This window comes from Hemiscyllium ocellatum, chromosome 2 (genome assembly GCF_020745735.1).
Source record: "Hemiscyllium ocellatum isolate sHemOce1 chromosome 2, sHemOce1.pat.X.cur, whole genome shotgun sequence".
Lineage (NCBI taxonomy): Eukaryota > Metazoa > Chordata > Chondrichthyes > Orectolobiformes > Hemiscylliidae > Hemiscyllium > Hemiscyllium ocellatum.
Window position 1 is genome coordinate 110,720,970 of NC_083402.1, and position 19,706 is coordinate 110,740,675.

General features: G+C 38.0%; 1 protein-coding gene across 1 annotated transcript; it reads right to left on the bottom strand.

Annotated features, from left to right (window-relative positions):
- Nucleotides 1-12,470: 12,470 nt before the first annotated feature.
- chrna6 (cholinergic receptor, nicotinic, alpha 6) lies at nucleotides 12,471-19,490 on the bottom strand. Its single transcript, XM_060845654.1, has 4 exons — nucleotides 19,446-19,490; nucleotides 18,368-18,477; nucleotides 17,277-18,273; nucleotides 12,471-12,784 (listed from the first exon to the last, which is right to left on the bottom strand). The coding sequence occupies exons 1-4, from the start codon at nucleotides 19,470-19,472 to the stop codon at nucleotides 12,662-12,664; spliced, it is 1,257 nt and encodes a 418-aa protein (XP_060701637.1). The 5' UTR covers nucleotides 19,473-19,490; the 3' UTR covers nucleotides 12,471-12,661.
- Between the last annotated feature and the right edge of the window lie 216 nt (nucleotides 19,491-19,706).

Genomic DNA, 19,706 nt, shown 5'->3' on the forward strand with positions numbered 1-19,706 from the left:
ATCCTTCCATCGCTATTCTAAAACTAATTCAATTGAGGCTGCTGGCCCCAAAGTAGACCCCACTGACACCTCAGTCATTTGCCTTGCATTATTTCCCAAGAATAGGTCAAGTTTAGCACCTTCTTTAGTTGGTACATTCACACACTGAAACAGAAAATTTTCTTGGACACCATAAACAAATTTCTCTCCATTTAAACCCTCAACACTATGCCAGTCCCAGTCTATGTTTGGAAAGTTAAAATCCCCCACCATAACCACACTATTATTCTTACAGATAACTGAAATCTCCTAAAAGATTTGTTTCCCACTGATTTTTGTGGTGGGGTGGGGGGGGGGCTGGTGGCTCTTTAGTCCAATTCCAATAAAGTGATCATCCCTTTCTTATTTCTCAGTTCCACCCAAATAACTTCCCTTGACATATTCCCAGGAATATACTCCCTCAGTACAACCATAATGCTATCCCTTATCAAAATCTTTACTTTCCCTCCTCTCTTGCCTCCCTTTCTATCCTTCCTATAGCATTTGTATCCTTGACATTAAGTTGGCACTCCTGTCCATCCCTGAGCCTTGTCTCCGTAAATTAGCTCCAGTGCCACAAGTAATTAATTAATTATCTTTATTTGTGATCAAGGTAAGATCCCACTTTACAAACACATATCCCAAAAACTTCACCACCACTATCACCAGCGTCACAACCTTAATATACTTCAAGCATCATATTACTGTGCACTGGCATTCATACATGCTCATTATCATACCCTGCATAGGTACTCCTCACACACTTCAGACACAACATCTGATACATTACAGACAGGCATTCTTTTTCCACCAGAGCACAGTTGCAGAGGAGAGATGACCCTCAATGTTTTGACATTAATCCCCTTGTGATGACAGTGTCTCATGTGCTCTGGTCAGAAGGGAAGGGGCAAATCCAGTGCCTAGAGGTATAATGCATCACATGTAGTCATTTCAGGTTCATTGCATTCTACAACTATACCATATCTCCAATCTCAAAAGCTATTTTTCATTCCCAGGATCCATATGATCTCATCATATATGTTGTTCCTTTTGAGTTGGTACAGGCTTTAAACCTTCTAGCTTTGCTGTTGCTGTTTCCCTGGAGGTGGATGTACTTTCCCTCAGGCAGTAGGTTCAGCAAGAGCAAAAGAGATCTCAGAGCATGCCCCCAATCTTCCTGGAATGCTCAATCAAAAAGGAAGTAGAGGTGAAGGCGGGCATGGACAAGTGCACTAGCTCAATGGATACCATCATTACGGGCATCAGTTCAGAAACTGCATCTTGTGAATCTGAGAGTTTAGGTTAGAAGAGGGATCCTCACATTGGTACTAGACAACAAAAAGCAGCAGCTAGGAAGGTTAGAAGACAAGAACTTTCAGAGTGCAAGGTTGTGTGCCAGCTATTCTGTGCAGTTGAGGACATCAAAATACCAAACTTCAGAAGAAGGCTGATGCATTTGACAAAAGCATATGCTTGCAATTGGAGTCTATAAGCCTCTGCAGCTTCCCTGGTCCTGCTCTCCTGGTTCCTCTGCCTCTTCTTCCTGTGACTACATAGCTGGCTGACACAATCATTGGTGGTAACATCTGGTCTGTCATGATTGTCACACTGGAGGATGCAGCAAATCAGCAGTCATCTGGTCACTTCCTCATCAAAGTGCTTCAAGACATTTTCTGACGTGTCAAGACAAATAAATCTGTGCATGAGAACCCAATGAGTTGCTCAGTGATACTCATAGTGGCAGAGTGACTCTGATTCTGTAAAATTGATGATTGCCCCTTTGTAATTGCACTGTTGAAATGTTGCTGGACAGGAGGGATTCATCTTCATGAAGCACTGTTCGTTGTCTCATTCCTGAACACTTCTGACTTGAAATGAATGGTTTCCACAGCCATTTGTTTACACTCTGTGGCTCCTGGAAAATACATAGAGAACTATACAGCCTTTTGGATCTTGGTGCTTTGCCTCTGATCATCTTTCACAAAGGGCATTAGATATAGTAATTCTCAGGTACATAAAGCCTCATTGTACCCCTCACGTAGATGTACATGGGAAATTGTGAACTGTGACTTATATCTCCTGTGGCAGTCTTCTAAGTTCCAACTAAGTATCACTGGGACCTCCACTGGTACAGGCAACATAGGCCTGGCTTTGCTGATATGTGAGTGTTTCTTCTATAAGGTCTCAGATCACTGTAGTGACCTCCTTAGAAAAACACAACATTCTTATGTACCTAGGACATTCAATATAGGTACTTTCCTTTCTCTTCTGTTTTCTCTAGGTAACTAGGATATCTTTCTGAGTGCCTTTCTCACCTTCCTGCCCCTCGTGCTGTAGTACACCAGAAGATAACTGCTTTTCCATACAGTCCAACTCCACATTTTTAGTGAGTGTTTTCTTGTAGTTAGCCAGGCTTCATAAAACTCTTATTATTAATTCTCCATATTTATAAAACCAATTCATGTTTGATTAACTCTTAATCAATGTATCCATTATTTGTTCTCTTCTGCAATTAGGTCTCAGGCATTCCCTCAGACTATATTAGATGTTAACAGATTATTTACTTTTATTTTTAAATAAACTAATAAATGCTATAATAATAAACATTAAAAAAAGAAAACATACAAAATAACAATATTTTACATTTTCTTCTTTGCATATTGAAGTCCCAAAGCTCTTTTGTATATTACACCTTGGGATTTTACAGAGTTATACTCAACTCTAGTACTTCAAAATTGGCATCTGGTCTTGTTTGGATGCCCAAACAATTCAGCTGTCCAACTAAACTTTCCACTTGCTCCACTTCAATTTTATAAACTGTTGCATTTATTTGTAAACTCTTTTGACTCATAGCAATGGGGTTAATAGTTTCCAAATAAGATTGCTGATGCAAAATGACACTTGATCAAATCTACCTGATTTCCAAACCAGTGTACTGAAAAACCCCAGAAGTCTGAGTTGTATTGTGCATTCAGCTTTAAGCCTATCTATGACAATGTTATCAACTCCTCTGCTCCTATTTCATAAAAAAAAGTTAATCCATAACAATAACTGAAAGTTGCCCTGATGGTGCTAGTAAAGCATTGCACGATCTGTTTTTAACTGAAGACAGCCTAACCTTAACAGAGAGATCTGACTGAAAAGAGTCAAACATTAAGGTTATTATTTAAGCCATGTACACATTTATTTAACTTCCATGTGTTTGGTGGCTCCTTTGGAGGATGAAGAAACTCTTCTCTCTTGAACTGATCTCCCTGAAGGATTGTAGTTTCCCAAGCATTTATAGTTAACAATGTCAAGAAAACGTTCAAAAGTGCTTCTCTCACCACTGGTGAATTTACTTTTCGATCTTGCCCCTTAGATTTCCTTCACAATCGCTTGCCATTAGTCTTGCTTCAGCCTTACATGACCTATCAAAAACACCTTTTCCATGCAAATCCACTTGTTTGTGTAGAAATATAGAAGATAGGAGCATGAGGAGGCCATTTGGCCCTTTCTGTCTGCTCTGCCATTCATCATGATCATGACCAATTGTCCAACTCAATAGCCTAATCCTGCTTTCTCCCCATAACTTTTGATCCCATTCACCCAAGTGTGATTTCTAGCCACCTCTTAAATACATTCAATATTTTGGCAATAATTACTTCCTGTGGTAATGAATTCCACAGCCTCTTCACCCTTTGCATGAAGAAATGTCTCCTCATCTCTGTCCTAAATGGTCCACCCCAAAACCTCAGACTGTGACCCCTGGTTTTGAACCCACCCACCATCAGGAAAATCCTCCCTGCATCTACCCTGTCTAATCCTGTTAGAATTCAGCAAAAACAATTCTAACCTAGTCAATCTGTCCTCATACATCAGTCCCGCCATCCCTGGAATCAGCCTGGTAAACATTTGCTGCACTCCCTCGACAACAAGAGCATCCCTCCTCAGAAAAGGGAACCAAAACTGCACACAATATTCTAGGTATGGCCTTATCAAGGCTCTGTATAACTGCCATAACACATCCCTCCTCCTGTACTCAAAACCTTCTTTGATAGGACCAGTTTTTCCCTATCTGGCACTTCAACTTCTCTCCAGTTTTGAAATTCTTATAACTTGGCATCTTTTACTAACTTATGTTCTAGCTTGTTCATGGCTACTAAGACTTCCCAATCGCATGGGCTTCTGTGCCTGATAGTTGTCAATTTCTCTAGTTCTGAAGAGGCGTCATACCAGACTCAAACATTAACTCTGCTTCTCCCACCTCAGATGCAGCTAGACCTGCTGAGTTTCTCCAACATTTTTTGCGTTTGTCCTGTCCATCATATAGATAGAGTTGAACAAAATAATGCTAATTCAGAACCCAAGCTGAGAGCAACAGGGGTATTATGTAGTTAATCTGAATACTTTATGGCATACTTTTTAGTCCATTAAATCTCATTCATGATACATCATGCAAAATGCATTGTCCTAATGAACTAAATACAAAAAACATTTTAATGACAGAAAGTGAATTATATTGGCTTAAAATTGTGTTGAACTTATCAATTATGAATTAATACAATGAAACGTGAATAAATTAAATTTAGGTTTGCACAACATATGGCTTCTTAATCTTTCATATCAGAATGTGTACTATTGACTAACTTACATTATATATATTGACTTTTTGCACATTTATTGAAACAAACCGACTTTTATTCAAGTTATTGTTCTGTGAATGCAATTCTTGAGTACATGCAAAGATCGTAACTAACTCATTTACAAAGCTCATTTGGGAAAAAAAAAGGCAATGGCATCATTGTGAATATATGAAGGAAGTGCTTCGATGAACTGATGGTGACATTTATTATCTGGGTGATCAATCATTCAGTTTTGAAGATTATCTTGTGGGATTTCTTCCAAAATAACAAGATTACATATAATTTACAGCATTGAAGCAGGCCATTCATTCAACGATGTTGTTTAAGTTGCGCATGAGCCTTCATCCTGTCTATTTACTTCATATCACGTGGCTTTATATTTTTTTCTTTATCATGTGCTTCACAAAATTTCTGATAATTGAATCAATGCAAATTGCCTGAGCCATTCATAGCTCTCCCGAAGAGCCATAATGTTTTATTAGCAACAATTTTATGGAGAGAACAAAAAGCAACAACTGGATCTGGAAATGTGATACCAATGTAGTCAGAAAATGCAAAGAGCAGAGCAGCTGTGCTCTCACTCATGCAGTAATTATTTTGAAATGGTGCATTCAATCACGCAAGTTTGCTGTTACAGAGACTGACTACATTCCAGAAGTTTGAAATGGCACAATCCTTCACATGGAGCCATCTCCACCAATCAAATGCTGTTGGGTTATCTTCTCAGAAAAGCATTTGAGTCAAATAAGATTTTGATCAGAAATTACAATCTATGGTCCATGAGTGTAATAGCATGAAGAGAGATATTGATTCAGAAAGCCAATTGGTGGCATGATTCTGTCAATGCCTTAATGGAAGTCCACTGCCCACCTTATTGGATTAGGCTTCTTTTTAGGTGTTCAGCCTAAGTATTGCAATTCAATAAACCAGCCAATCAGGATGTTAAGTAGTAATGGAGTATTATTTCAAGGGTTCTTCTGCTCCATTATGGGTTAGTTGTTGGTTTGTCCTTTTTGACTGTTGCTGAACTTTTACACTTTCCTTGTTTTGTACGCTCAATTTGCTCTTGATTTTGTTAATTCTGGAAATAATTACATGCTCACTGGTTCACCTGCACTGCAGATATTTGATTTTACTCATGGCTGTAGGTCCTCCATCAATTTTGGAGGAAGAAGGAGAACAACTGAATAAGACACCTGCTGGCAGGAACAGCTAGGAGGAAGAGGTGCAAAGCAGAGTGTAGAAAGTGCTACCCAGAGTAAATCTTTGGGGATTACTTCAAATACCCCAAGCTGACTGAGGAGCACTTTGTGCAGAAATTATATTCTACCAAAAAAGAAGGTGTGATAGAGCTGTCATCTACTATAGCTATGTCTAAAGCCTCAAACCAAATTATGACCACAGCATAGCCAATGGTTTGCATGGTCAGTGTAACCCTTAAGATTTCCAGCACAATCACAGTTGGAAGGAGTTAAAATCAGTAGTATCTCACTACTCATGGCTATATCAAGATTGTAAAACCAGATGGGCAGAACAGGAGAGTGCTCAATGCAGGCTTTGCTCAGGGCCCAAACAGTCATACACTTCATTCATATCACTTTCACATTACAAACCTAAAGAAATGTTATACAGAACATAAGGCATTAACTCTGTTTTTCTTTCTCCACAGATGCTGCCAGACCTGGTTGAGTTTCTCCAGCACTTCCTCTGTTTGAAAAGCATTGCTTATATATAAGGCATTTTGGAACATGCTGATGATATGCAAGTTGCTACATAAATGTAATTATTTCAGCAAAGTGAGCATTGCTGCTGCATTTCTACTATGGCATCCTCAAACTAATCAAGTATTTTATTTCCAGCATGTCCCCTCCTATCATCTATTCTGCACCTTAGCTTTCTTCACTAACTTCACACTAGTTTAATGATATACATCGTAGGTTGAAATGCAAGTCTGAGTAAATTTCCAAATTCTTATATGGTATGGTATTATTTACATCCATACCACCTTATTGGTATGGATGTAAATAGCAGTGCATTGTAACTCTTGCAGCCCAAATGTCTATTGTTCAGAATCAAAAGTTCTGTAACTATTTCCGCAGAATCCACTTCGTGTCATCAGCTTCATTTCAGTCTACTACTTTGGGACTGTAAACATGGAAGCATTTGGATAAGCAAAACCTACTTATTATTGCTTTATAAAGCTTTATCACTATTTTAGTTTTGGAGTAAATATTTATATCTGCATTTCACACAATTGTGGGTTAAGTATTCTAACTGAGAGTAATGATTCAACAGCAGGAGCTTCCAGGATTATAATGTAATGCAGGTGTAACATCACATGACTGAGAGAGAGCTAGTTCCATGGAGGAGACAGTCTAAGCTCATGTAGATATCGATGTTTGTGTCTGGTGTTTTATTGTATGTAAGGAGCTTACTGCACAATCATTTAAGGAAAACAATGCTTCGCCCCCTCCCCACCTTCCAACTCATCATATCAATCAAATGATGGAATACTAACTGTATTCCATAATCCAGAAAATTCCAAAATCCACAAATGATTTGGTCCAAAGTATTAGACTTAAATTGTTTCAGTGTACCAAGACATGATAAGACCAGTACAACAGTTGCTCTGTTCAAGACAGTGTTTCAAAACTTCATTCTGCTCATTTCAGCAGTTAGAGTTCTAGAATTTTGGAACTTTCTTCCCTGCCCCTCTACTTTGATGTCACTGTTTGCCAATTCAAAAGACGTCTTAAAACAAAACTTTGCAACAACTTTTATGACTTCCCCAAACTCTTCGCTTACTTTAACTTTGGGTTTGAACTGCTTTTGTAAAATGACTTATGATGTTTATTAGTTTTAAAAATGTTCAATCTATCTGGTCCTATAGCAGCAGCTGTAAATACGTCTAACTCTAAACATATTAATGCTTTTACATCAACCCATTGTTGTGTTATAATTAATCAGAATTTCATGGAGGAACACAAACAAATACTGATATTAATATGTCAATTTCAGGAGCGTAGTTCATCATGTCCTTATTGTGAACCACATGCTTACATGTATACAAGTAAGTATCTATATGTTTCTTCTGTGGTCATTTGGTAGCAATGGCACTTTTGTAGGTGGTTTATTGACCTTCAACCTTTATAAGTAATGTTGGAAAACTCAGTGCCACTCCTTCACATTGGAGTATTAAGGTAAGGAGCTTGGTGGTTAATATGCCACAGTGACCAATAAAGCCACATAATAAAAAAAAAGTCATTTTTAAAAGAGCATAAATGGATCAAATTATAGATAGGGCCATACACATGGGCCAAATGTTGAAGCTAAAATATTACAAAAAAACCCAAAAGTTCAAAGTTTGTGAGAAGATTCAAAAGTTTTAAATTTAGCTGACAATGACCACAAAATGAAAATTGCTTTTCCAGACTTAGTTCTGTTTTTCAACAAATTTTATTAATCATACTGCTAAAATGTGACTAAACAAAGTGTAACTTTAGATGGAGTTACATTGGAGTAGGACAGTTGCAATCCTTGCTGATTTCAATGTTTGCTGGCTGTTGGTGTGAAAGGGAGAATCACAATGATGACCCATGATAGAATGCTCAGTGACAAAATGCTACTGCAGGATTTCTGTGTTAATTTATTCATGGTTCACATGCTAACTGTAATGATTGTAACAAGGTCAGCCAAGTGGACCTCATAGAATATGAATTCCCTGTTTGGGGCTATTAATCTGGTCCTGACACTGAAAACTGGCTCTGAGGGAGCTGGATCAGCATTAAGGACTTCCATGTGTAAATAAAGGATGACTAGGTGACAGGATACTGATCTCTGTGGAGTTATTTCATTAATATTGTAGTCAGCTTCTGATGTGCTTTGATATTGAATTCTGGCCTTTCATCATTAACCCCCATCTTTCAGCTCCCATCAGCCCATGAAACTCAGGTCAAGAAAAGCCTCAAGAATTTTTCACACAGTTTCTCCAACTTTAATCCAGCTTTGCATCACCACAGGAAATGTGAGCAGAGCTACAAGCTGTCAGGAACAAATTATTTGAACAGTCATTTGTGAGCATTTTTATATGCCTAACATTGATGCATCTGAGAAATAATAATCTGCAACTTCCAACAGAGAAAAATGTTGAATGCATTCCTTAATGAAGATTTTCCAAACCCAATGACAGGTATTCTTGAACAGTGCACTGCCTGACAGCAGCAAGCTTTGCATTACAGAAGCCATCCTAGAGTTCGCAGCTGTTTGGTTAATGTCTTTTCAATACCTGAAATGCAAATATTCAGTTTACCCATCAATATCTTTAATCTGTACGGTCTCTACTTTATTGTAATGTGCTTTGAAGTAGCAATTTCCATTATTTCTAGTTTGAATTTTTTTTATTTGTTCATGAGATGTGGGTGTTGCTGGCTAGGCAGCATTTATTACCCACCTACTTGCGTAAACACACGCCTTATTGCCCGAATTGCCCAGACAGCAGTAAAGAGTCAACCACATTGCTGCGGGTTTGGAGTCACATGTAGATCAGACAAAGTAAGGATGGCATTTTCCTTCCCTAAAGGACATTAGTGAACCAGATGGGTTTTTCTGACAATCAACAATTGTTTCATGGTCATCATTAAAGTCTTAATGCCACTTTCTTTTAATTGGATTCAAATCCCATCATTTGCAATGGCAGGATTCAAACCTTCATCCATAGAACATTACCTGGGTCTATGGATTATCAGTCCAGTAATAATAGGCTGGGAATTGGTTTGCAGAGCAGTGTGATGCCAACAGCATGGGTTCAAATCCCATCACTGGTTTGAGGTTACCATGAAGGGCTCTCCTTCTCAACCTTTTCCCTCTCCTGAGATCTGGTGTTCCTCAGGTTAAATCACCACCAGTTGCTTCTCTCTAATGACAGAGCAGCCCTTATGTTCTGGTAAGACTATGGCGACACAACAATAATAAGCCATTGCCTCACCTTAAATGTGGCTTTATTGATCTCTGATATAATGTGTTGTTTTATGCATTTAGTAATTAACTCTAAGTGTGCAAGGTTGTTCTGTAGACAAAAGCAAGAGCTTTTAGTTATGACAGTCTAAATCGAGATTTATATGTATCCTTTAAAAATACGGTTCTTACTGTAGGCAACCTATTATCACGTTAGGTGTGAGGTAAAACATAGAAAAGAAAAAGCATTTATTGAAGCCAGTGACAGTTCATTATCGATGTGGAGGTCTGCATGCAAAAATGAATTATTTCCATTGATATAAGAAATGTTACTGGACTCCTTCCAGTGAATTCTTCAAGGAAATGCTTGTTAAACATGCTAACGATTTTTATTTGTATTCAATGACAAATATTGTAATGTTAAAATGAACTACTTTTTGCAGCGGTGATTATAAATTTTGCCATGCAGATTCACTGAACAATTAAAATATACACTACTTTAATAAATTTGAATCAATACATTTTAGACAGTTTTTTGTCTAATGACTTTTTTCCCTATGTTCTGAGTGCCCTTAATTCCATACGCACATGTTAAAAATAATTTTATAATTTTCAGATGTATTTCCATTGGTAGCATATTACTTTACTAGCTACTGTATTCTGACTCATTGTTTATAAAATTATTTATCTACAATATTAACTGCATTGATATTTTTAAAGGTCAATAGATAATACAAATTGCCTGAAGAAACAACATCAACCTAAATTACATCCTCTAACTGTTGTTTGGGTTCCTATGTCTTCCGTCCAATAGCATTTCTTTTAGATTATGTAGATTCGGTCTGCCAGCACAGTGACCTTTTTACTCGATCTAAAACGAGTATTTATGAGCACATTCAATTGTGTGACTTTAATGATATGTATATCCTTTAGAAGCTGTAGGTAGCAGAATCCCAACTCTGAATCATTCATAATAATCCAGAAAAAGAGAGGGATAAATCAAAGGATTTGTTTATTATTATTTAGTATTTAGCTTTAACAATACGATATATCATAGGAACGGCCCTTCAGCCCACCAAACCTGTGCTGATTCCTAATCCTTATTTAGACCCGCTACTTACTGCCCATACATGATTTCTATCCCTCTGTTCACCTCCCGTTCATGTGCTATCAAGATACACTTCAAAAGTTGCTAACATGCCTCCTTCCACCACCTCCACTGGCAGCGCATTCCAGGCGCGCACCACCCTCTGTGTGAAACATTTTCTCCACGCCTCTCCCCTAACCTTTCTCCACTCACCTTGTAGTTGGTCATGTTGACCTTGTCAACCTGAGAAAAAGCCTCTGACTATCCATCCTATTTATGATTTGGAGACGCCGGTGTTGGACTAGGGTGTACAAAGTTAAAAATCACACAATACCAGGTTATAGTCCAACAGGTTTATTTGGAAGCACTAGCTTTCGGAGGACTGCTCCTTCAAAGGAGCAGTTGTTTGAAAGCTAGTGCTTCCAAACAAACCTGTTGGACTATAACCTAGTCTTGTGTGATTTTTAACTTTGTACACTGTATTTATGTGTCTCACAATTTTGTAGACCTCTATCAGGTCGCCCCTCAGCCTCTGTCTTTCCAGTGAAAACAATTCAAGTTTATCTGACCTCTCCTCATAAGTAAAACCTTCCAGACCAAACAACATCCTGGTATACCTTCTCTGCACCCTCTCCAAAGTATCCACATACTTCGGATAGTGTGGTGACTAGAACTGCATGCAATGTTCCAAAATGTGGCCTAACTAAAGTTTGATACAGCTGCAACATAACTTGCCATCTTTTGGAATATCTTTGTCAACTGAAAAATATTCATGGTTCATGATTCATGGTTATCAAAGCACATAACATGACAACTATTACAATAATTTGAAAGTACTTTAATTTTGAAAAATGTTGAGATCACTTGATGATTAAAAAATTCAATATATATGAGGCACTCGCTCTCTTTTTGAGCAACTCACCGCATTTGTTTTGTTATGTTCTGCTCTGCTTAAAAATAAAGTCATTCTCTGCCAGGCATAAAAGCCAAAGGTACTGTCTAGTCTAGATCAAATAGGTCAAAGTTTTACAGTTGGCTGATCTCAGCCAGCTGTTGGAGGTTACATTTGGCATTAGCATAAGGATAGAGGGAAAGCAATAAGATTTCTCTGAACTGGTCAGTGTTCAGCAATTCAAATTTTAAAGTGCATATGTCAGGAGGGACTCATTTTACTGTGAAGGTTTCCAAGATTGAATTACCTACTGAACCTCATTGTCCATGTGCCAATGGAAAGAACAGGCAAAATCTAGGAGACCTTCTGGTACTCAGAGTGATGCCTCATGATGAATGACAAGGAGGGGAAAATGTTTGCAAAGCAATTTATGAAAATCAAGTATACAAGGTTATATTTGTATTTCAGATATGAAATATTCAATGTGGATAGTATGAAAATATAATAGTTGGAACCAACATTGTCATCCATTTTTTTCAGTATCAGTGATCTTTAACAATCTGCATTTTCATCTGTTGCATGTCCAGTTTCCTCCCTTATTGATATTATTTCACAACCTGCTTTTAAAATTACTCGATGCTCCCATCAATTTGCAGAAAGATACTAAACAATTACAATAAAAAGAAAGTTTTGTAATAATTAGAGAACTACAAGAAAGATAGAATCACCAATTGTTTGCTGATATAGTTTAAAATATTAAAAGGATAATTTTTAATAGATAATACATTTTATCATGACATCATTCACAATATAGGAAGATTGGCCATGACCCACTGACATTATAGCACAGTACAGTGAACAGTGATTTATGGTTTTACATATAAAAGGTCACAGAATCATTATTTTGTCAAAAGCTAATAAATGCATGGAATAAAAGACAAAGATTTCAATGGAGAAGTTTTTCATTTTTCTTTCTCATGCTGTGTTTGATTACCTGTATGTTCTAGTGTGACAGACGGCACTGGTATTATGTACACTGAATCTTAATACCAATGATGTTCATTGGTTTCAAATAAGACACTAGATTTACTCTGCAGCCATTAGTGGCTGTAAAAACAACCCCGCAGTTCCCAGTACGCAAACTAAAACAAATACCCACAGGAATATTCGGTCAATTACCATCGCCACATATTTCCAATCATCTTCCACCTGCAAAATATAAACAGAGTACAGTATTGACAACCCTCTTATTAGAAAAATGCATAGTTAATAACCAAATCCACCCCTCCATAAAGCTTTGAGATTAGAAAAAGAATAAAAGATGTAGATTAGAAAAGTTAGTTTAAAAGAAACAAAAGTAGCAAAATATAATGTGAACATTTTTATGTAGTTTTATTACTGAAGATAACCTGACTTTCCTGAATATTTATATCCATTAGCATACCCTGTAACAGTCTCCAAGATATGGTATATTCTTAATGTTGATAAATGGTATTTAAAAAAACAAATTAGTAAACAGAAATCACAAAGTATTCTAGTGTGTAGTCGTGGTTGAAATGTTGAGAAATGCAGCAAGATCCAACAAACAGCTATGAAATGAATGGTCAGAATTTTATAGGGGGGCGATTAAGAGAGAAATATCGGCTTGGACACCGGGAGAATTCCCTTGATTTTCACTGAATAGGATACTTACCACCTAAAGGGATGGATTTGGCACAGGCTTGACATTGCTTCTGAAAAATGGTACTGTTATCAGTGTAGCACTCTCTCAGTACAGTACTGAGGGTATCACTAGTATTTACCTCTCAGTACTATCACAGACTATTCTGATCATTTAACAAATGCACAAGAACCTAGGAACAGGTTGGGGCTATTAAACCTCATGTACTCCCCTATTCAATAAGTTTGTGGTTGATCAATGAACTAATTCCATCGACCTGCCTTTAATCAACTCTTATGAGTCTCCTGAACATCACCTAAATTTCCAGATTAATAGTCGAGTGAAAATACCACTAGGCCATTGCCTCTTTATTGTCTCCTTAACATCACTTGGAGCATGATTGGCCATTCAGTCCCTTGACTGTGTATTGCACTCAATGGGATCATAATTGATCTGTGGCTTAACTCCATATACCTGCCTTTGGGCTATATCCCTTAATATCTTTGCTTAACAAAAAAAGCTTTTTGTGAAAGAGAATTCCAAATGTCCACCACTCATTCTGTGCAGAAATGTTTCCAAATATTTCTCCTGAATGGTCTGGCCCTAATTATTACATTACGCCCACAAGTCCTATAATCCCCAATCAGTGGAAACAGTTTACCTTTATTTACCCTGTCCTTCTTTGCTAATACCTTGAAGACCACTTAGATCACCCCTTAACCATGTAAATTCTCGAGAAAACAGGCCTAATCTATATAACCTCTCCTCATAACATGATTCTTGAAAATCAGATCTTATTCTTGTAAACCTATGTTGTAGTCCCTCCTAGTTAAATTGGAAACGACACAGTGATATTAGGACTGAAAAAACACCATTTCGACCTTACTTAAAAGAAAATTAGCAAATCATGACAATGTTAGAGTCTAAAGTTTTAAAAGTTGGCTTTCTCCACTGTAGCTTAGATTGTAAACCAAGCTAAATAACAAGAATTTATTGCTGAAGTGACATTGATTTAGTTACAATAGTATGGCAGAAAATGATTTGCCCTGAAGCAAAATGTGTAAACTTATCAGAAATAGGATTTAATTTTTCTATAAATTAGATTCACTACAGTGTGGAAACTTTACAATTGGCCCAACCAGCCCTCCAAAGAGTAACCCACCCAGACCCATTTCTCTCTGAATAATGCATCTTGCACTATGGGCAACTTAGCATGACCAATTCACCTAGCTTGCACATCGGGAGGAAACCCACACAGACAACATGCAAACTCCATACAGACAGTTGCCCAAGGCTGGAATCAAACCTGGGACCCTAGAGCTGGGAGGCAGCAGTGCTAACCACCAAGCCACCATGCTGCCCCATGGATTTAAGAGTTCCACCATCAATCCCTCCATGCTACTCTAAAACACTTTTTTTTCCCCATTCCCAACTGTAAAGTTGTTGCTTTTAATTCTTCTTTTAATATTGACTTGTTTGCACAGCTCTGGCTGCAAGAGATTCAATTCATTAGTTTTGCTATGTCTTGCTTTGATCCATCTCTGTCATCATACCATTGTTGCAATCAACTTCAAAAGGAAAATCTACTGAATCAACAAAGAAGTTTATCTCTCTATTCAGAAAAATGTTCCTTTACAATTAAGATTAACTCCTGTGAACTGTTGAGAATCAGACAAATCCGAGGTAAAGATTAACCACATAAAGAAGATAACAAAACTTGTCCACATTTTCTTTTCTACTTTAAATCCAACTTTTTTGAGACCATATAAAAATTGAAAAAAACTACAGAAACTATAAATCAGAGATAAAAATAGAATTGTTGCAAAAGCTCTGCAGGTCTGGCAGTATCTGTGGAGAGAAGAGGAAAAGTCACTCGACCTGAAACATTCAACTTTGATTTCACCATAGATGCTGTCAGAACTGCTGAGCATTTCCAGCAATTCCTATTTTTGTGGTTCTTTTAAAAATTTTCTGACTATAAATATGTGCACAAGTTCCTTTGCTTCAGAAGATTTTATATTGCCTTGCCCTAAAAACTGTTAGTTTGGCTCAACTGTACATTCCCACTTTAGGCTTGGATGCTTGGGTTCAATGTTCACACCATCATCTTAAGTGCAGAATTCATGCTGACACATCAATGCAGCGCTGCACTTTCCAAAAAACTGACTAAGAGGCTTTATACCGAGTCTGTGGAATCTTAACTCCTGTGTGCTCTCTCAGGTGGACATAAACAATCCCAATGTCATGAGTTGAGGCAGAGCAATAAGGACACCCCACCAGTATTTAACAATCAACCAATATCATTTACCTGACCATTCACCCAATCCGAGGGATCTTGTTGCATTTGAATTGCTGTTGTGTTTCCCTACTTTAAAACAGTGACTACACTTCAAAAGTAGTTGATTGGCCATAAGGTGCTTCAAGGCAATACCTAAATGTACACTCGTTCCTTACAGCATACAGTAAATGTGTAAATACGAGTTTGAAATGTACGGACCTTTGCACAAGAAACAAGAGTTGGCCACGTGACTCTTTGAGCTTGCTCTGCCATCCAGTAAGATTATAGCTGATCTGATTTCAATTTCATCTCTGCACTCTTGCATGATGTGGAGTTGCTGGTGTTGGACTGGGGTGGACAAAGTCAGGTGTCACATGACACCAGGTTAGAGTCCAACAGGTTTATTTGAAATCATTAGCTTTCGAAGCGCTGCTCCTTTGTCAGGTGGGTTTTCACCTGATGAAGGAGCAATGCTCCAAAAGCTTATGATTTCAAATAAACCTGTTGGACTCTAACCTGGTGTCATGTGACACCTGACTACATTCTTGAATACCCCTTATAATCTTACATCCCCTCGGTTATCAAGAATCTAAATTTATTGAAATGTGGTCAGAATTATTCCCATCAAGATTGACGGGCCAATATGTGTCCACAACTAAAGTATTGATTTTCTTGGTGATATTAAATAAGTAAGTCCGCCTCATTATATTTGTGAAAAGAGCAAGCTCAACCACATTAACTTCTATTTAAGGTAGTCAACAATGACATTAGGACTTATGGAATCAAGTGAGAGTGACATAATTTGGTAATGAAATTTCCCAAGAACAATACCTGTAAATTGTAAAGTATAAAGTAAATATGTATTTAAAAAAGACATGAGGATATAAATAACAGAGGAGTATTGCAGATGTTTGGAAATGGAGTTAAATTCGCAGTGCTTGTGTGACTTATAGCTCAGTAGTAAAATAGCACTAGATTGTGGGTACTTACATGAATTTTAATTTGATTTTGGTGACTCGGGGCAGATTGCAATTGACCAAGGTTGTATTTCTACAATCCATGAAGAATACTAAAATTATTTATTGCTTGGTAGCATGAATATGATGCATACTGCTGAGTTTTGCTTTTCAAATGGGAGTGCATTTTATTCTGCCTCTGACTGAATTTTGCATGGGGAGAAATTGCAGGAACTTCCTATTGGAATAACATAAATTATGGATTTTGGGAACCAGATCTGGTGTGTGCTAATGACATTCCAGCCTGGGTACATGAACTGCGAAGGGTATAAGTAGGATTCACAGGATGATACCAGAACTAAGAGGCTGCAACAGTCAGGAAGAATTTAATGAGCTGAGGTTTTTTTTTTACCTTAGGAATGAGAAGGTTTGTTGTTATCTTATAGGTATCTAAAACATTATGAAAGGATTTGCTAGAGAAAATATGAGGGGGAACCAAACTAGCAGTCATAAATATTATTATGCACTATTGAATTCAATAAGAAATGCAGGAGAAACCTCTGTATCCAGTTAGTGGTTAAAATGGGAACTTGATACCACAAGTAATTGAGACAAATAGCATTGATTAATTTAAGGACAGCATAAATACCAGTATGAACCATTTGGGCCAAATGGCTAATTTTTCTGCTGCTAATTCTGTGAACAGCAATTTCTACAAAAGAAACAAAACAGCGACGCTGTTGAAGCGACATTATTTATTGCTTATTACTTGTCCATCAGCCAAGACATAATCAGATGTCCACTCACCTCTCTGGCAGCATTCTGGCTCCTTGTGTTTTCTGCAATATACTTGACATTCTCTATAGCCTGTCGGATTTCAGGAGAAAGGAGTGAGACACCGAACAGAGTCTCAAATGACTGTGGACTGATATATCTGTTACAGGAAGCATCACCACTGGGCTGTTTGCAGTACTGGCAGGGGAATTTTGGCTGGTCTTTGTTAATCTTGAAATCACTTTGTTCCATATAGCTGGCACAATTTGTTTGGAGATAGTTAGCTTTCCTTTGCCTGCTCCTAGCGTTTTCAGCTTGCTTTTCATCTAAAGGCCTTCTCATCAACATCACTCTGGGTAAGAAGTGCAGGAAGACACTCCGCACCCACCCTGGCATGGTGTGAGTAGTTGGAGTTCGATAGTGGACATTTAGAACAAATACAGTTATAACAATGGACAGAGTGACAAAGATCATTGTAAATAAAAGGTATTCGCCAATCAGAGGAATCACCAGAGAGGTAGAAGGGATGGTTTCAGTGATAACCAACAAAAATACTGTCAAGGAGAGAAGGACAGATATACACAAAGTGACCTTCTCGCCACAGTCAGAGGGTAGATAAAAAACTAACACAGTCAGAAAGGATATCAACAGGCAAGGAATGATCAGGTTGATTGTGTAGAACAAGGGAAGTCTTCGTATGTAGAATGAGTAAGTGATGTCCACATAAATAGCTTCACAACAATTATACTTAATGTCATGTTTATATCCAGGAGCATCAATGATTTCCCATTCGCCACTCTCCCAAAAATCTTTCAAGTTTACTTTGGACCCAATGATCGCAAGGTCAATTTTGGCTTTATCATAGGTCCAGGATCCAAATTTCATCGAACAGTTCTGATAGTCAAAAGGAAAATAAGTGATGTCCATTGGACAGGAGCTTTTAAAAATGGCAGGAGGTATCCAAGTAACAGTTCCATCATATTTGAGTAATGCTTTTGTTTTGTCCTCAACTTGAAAATCTCCCACTGCGCTGCAAAGGAAAAGGGTCCAAAAGTGGTTAATACATCAAGAAAATGTCAGGAGAAACAGTATTGGGTTTGTTTTACTGGTCATGTGAAACTCACTTGTTGTACAGCACAATGTCTGGTTTCCATATGTGGTCAGAGGGAACTCTGATGGATTCGATCCCATCATAGTCAACTGGGTTCCATCGCAGTTTGTAATCATTCCAGATCTGTTGAAAATAGCAGGGGACAAATTGGACATATTGCATTCATTATAAAGATAAATGCATTGTCATTTGATCATCAACAATGTACTTTTGAGGCATGACCTGCTGTTAGCTTCCTAGAATGCTTAGATGTGTAACAGTCACTAACCCATAACGAGTTATTTCAACAAAACTGTTGTGAACTCAAAAGATTAACTCTTTTCTTGCTCCAGAGATGCTGCCATATTTGCAAAGTGGTTCTAGTGCTTTCTGGGTTTTTTTATTTCACATTTATAGGACCTGCAGTATTATGCCTTTGTAGTAAAATATTCTGGCAATCTGAATGCAATCTTATATTAAAATCTGAACGCGGAAGGAGGCTATTTTGCCTATTGTGGATGTGCTGGCTCTTTGAAAGGTCACTAGAAATAATGCCACTCCCCTGCTCTTTCTCTATAACTGGGCATATTTTTACTCTGAATCATCATTAACTCCGATGATGCAAGCTCAACGAGCTGTTTGTGCTACACTGTACCTACCTGCTGCCACTCTGAAACAGGCAAGTCGTAAAAAGTGGTCTCCCAGTGGAACATAGTGGGTCCCATACAAGTGAGATTTTAACTCATTCACTAACACAAAGTTAACATCAGGTGGAAAGAACCGGCGTTTTTGCTGTAGCTGTTGTAGATGCAAATCGTAAAGTGCCATGTTTCGGTCTGTATGATCAATATAGGCTGCGATGATTTAAGTCAAGATTAGAGTGGTGCTGGAAAAGCACAGCATGTCAGACAGCATCCGAGGAGCAGGAACATCGACATTTCGGGCAAAAGCCCTTCATCGGGATGGGCTTCCCAGAGGGTGGGGGGTAAGTGAATAGCTAAAACTGGTGTGGTTCACTTTACTAAGAAACTAGAAAAGCGTACATGAGCCCGAAACAGATTTACTTATCACGGGTAGGATCGCTTTTGTATAATGTACATGGCACCACTTACATGCCGCAGCCAAAGGTTAGTTTCCATGATCTGGTTGACCTCGTCCTATCAAAAAAGGGATGGAAACAAAGCGGATTACGCTTGAGAACAACAGAACTGTCCATACGCACACGTGCCGTCAAGTTCTGATACAAGGCACAATCCCAGCTTCCAGCCCTTACCACTTTGACCAGCTGTGAGATGGAGATCTCGAACTGTACAGTCACCGGGTCAGACACATTCTCCACCGGCCTGATGTGCTGATTATATCGGCGGAAAATC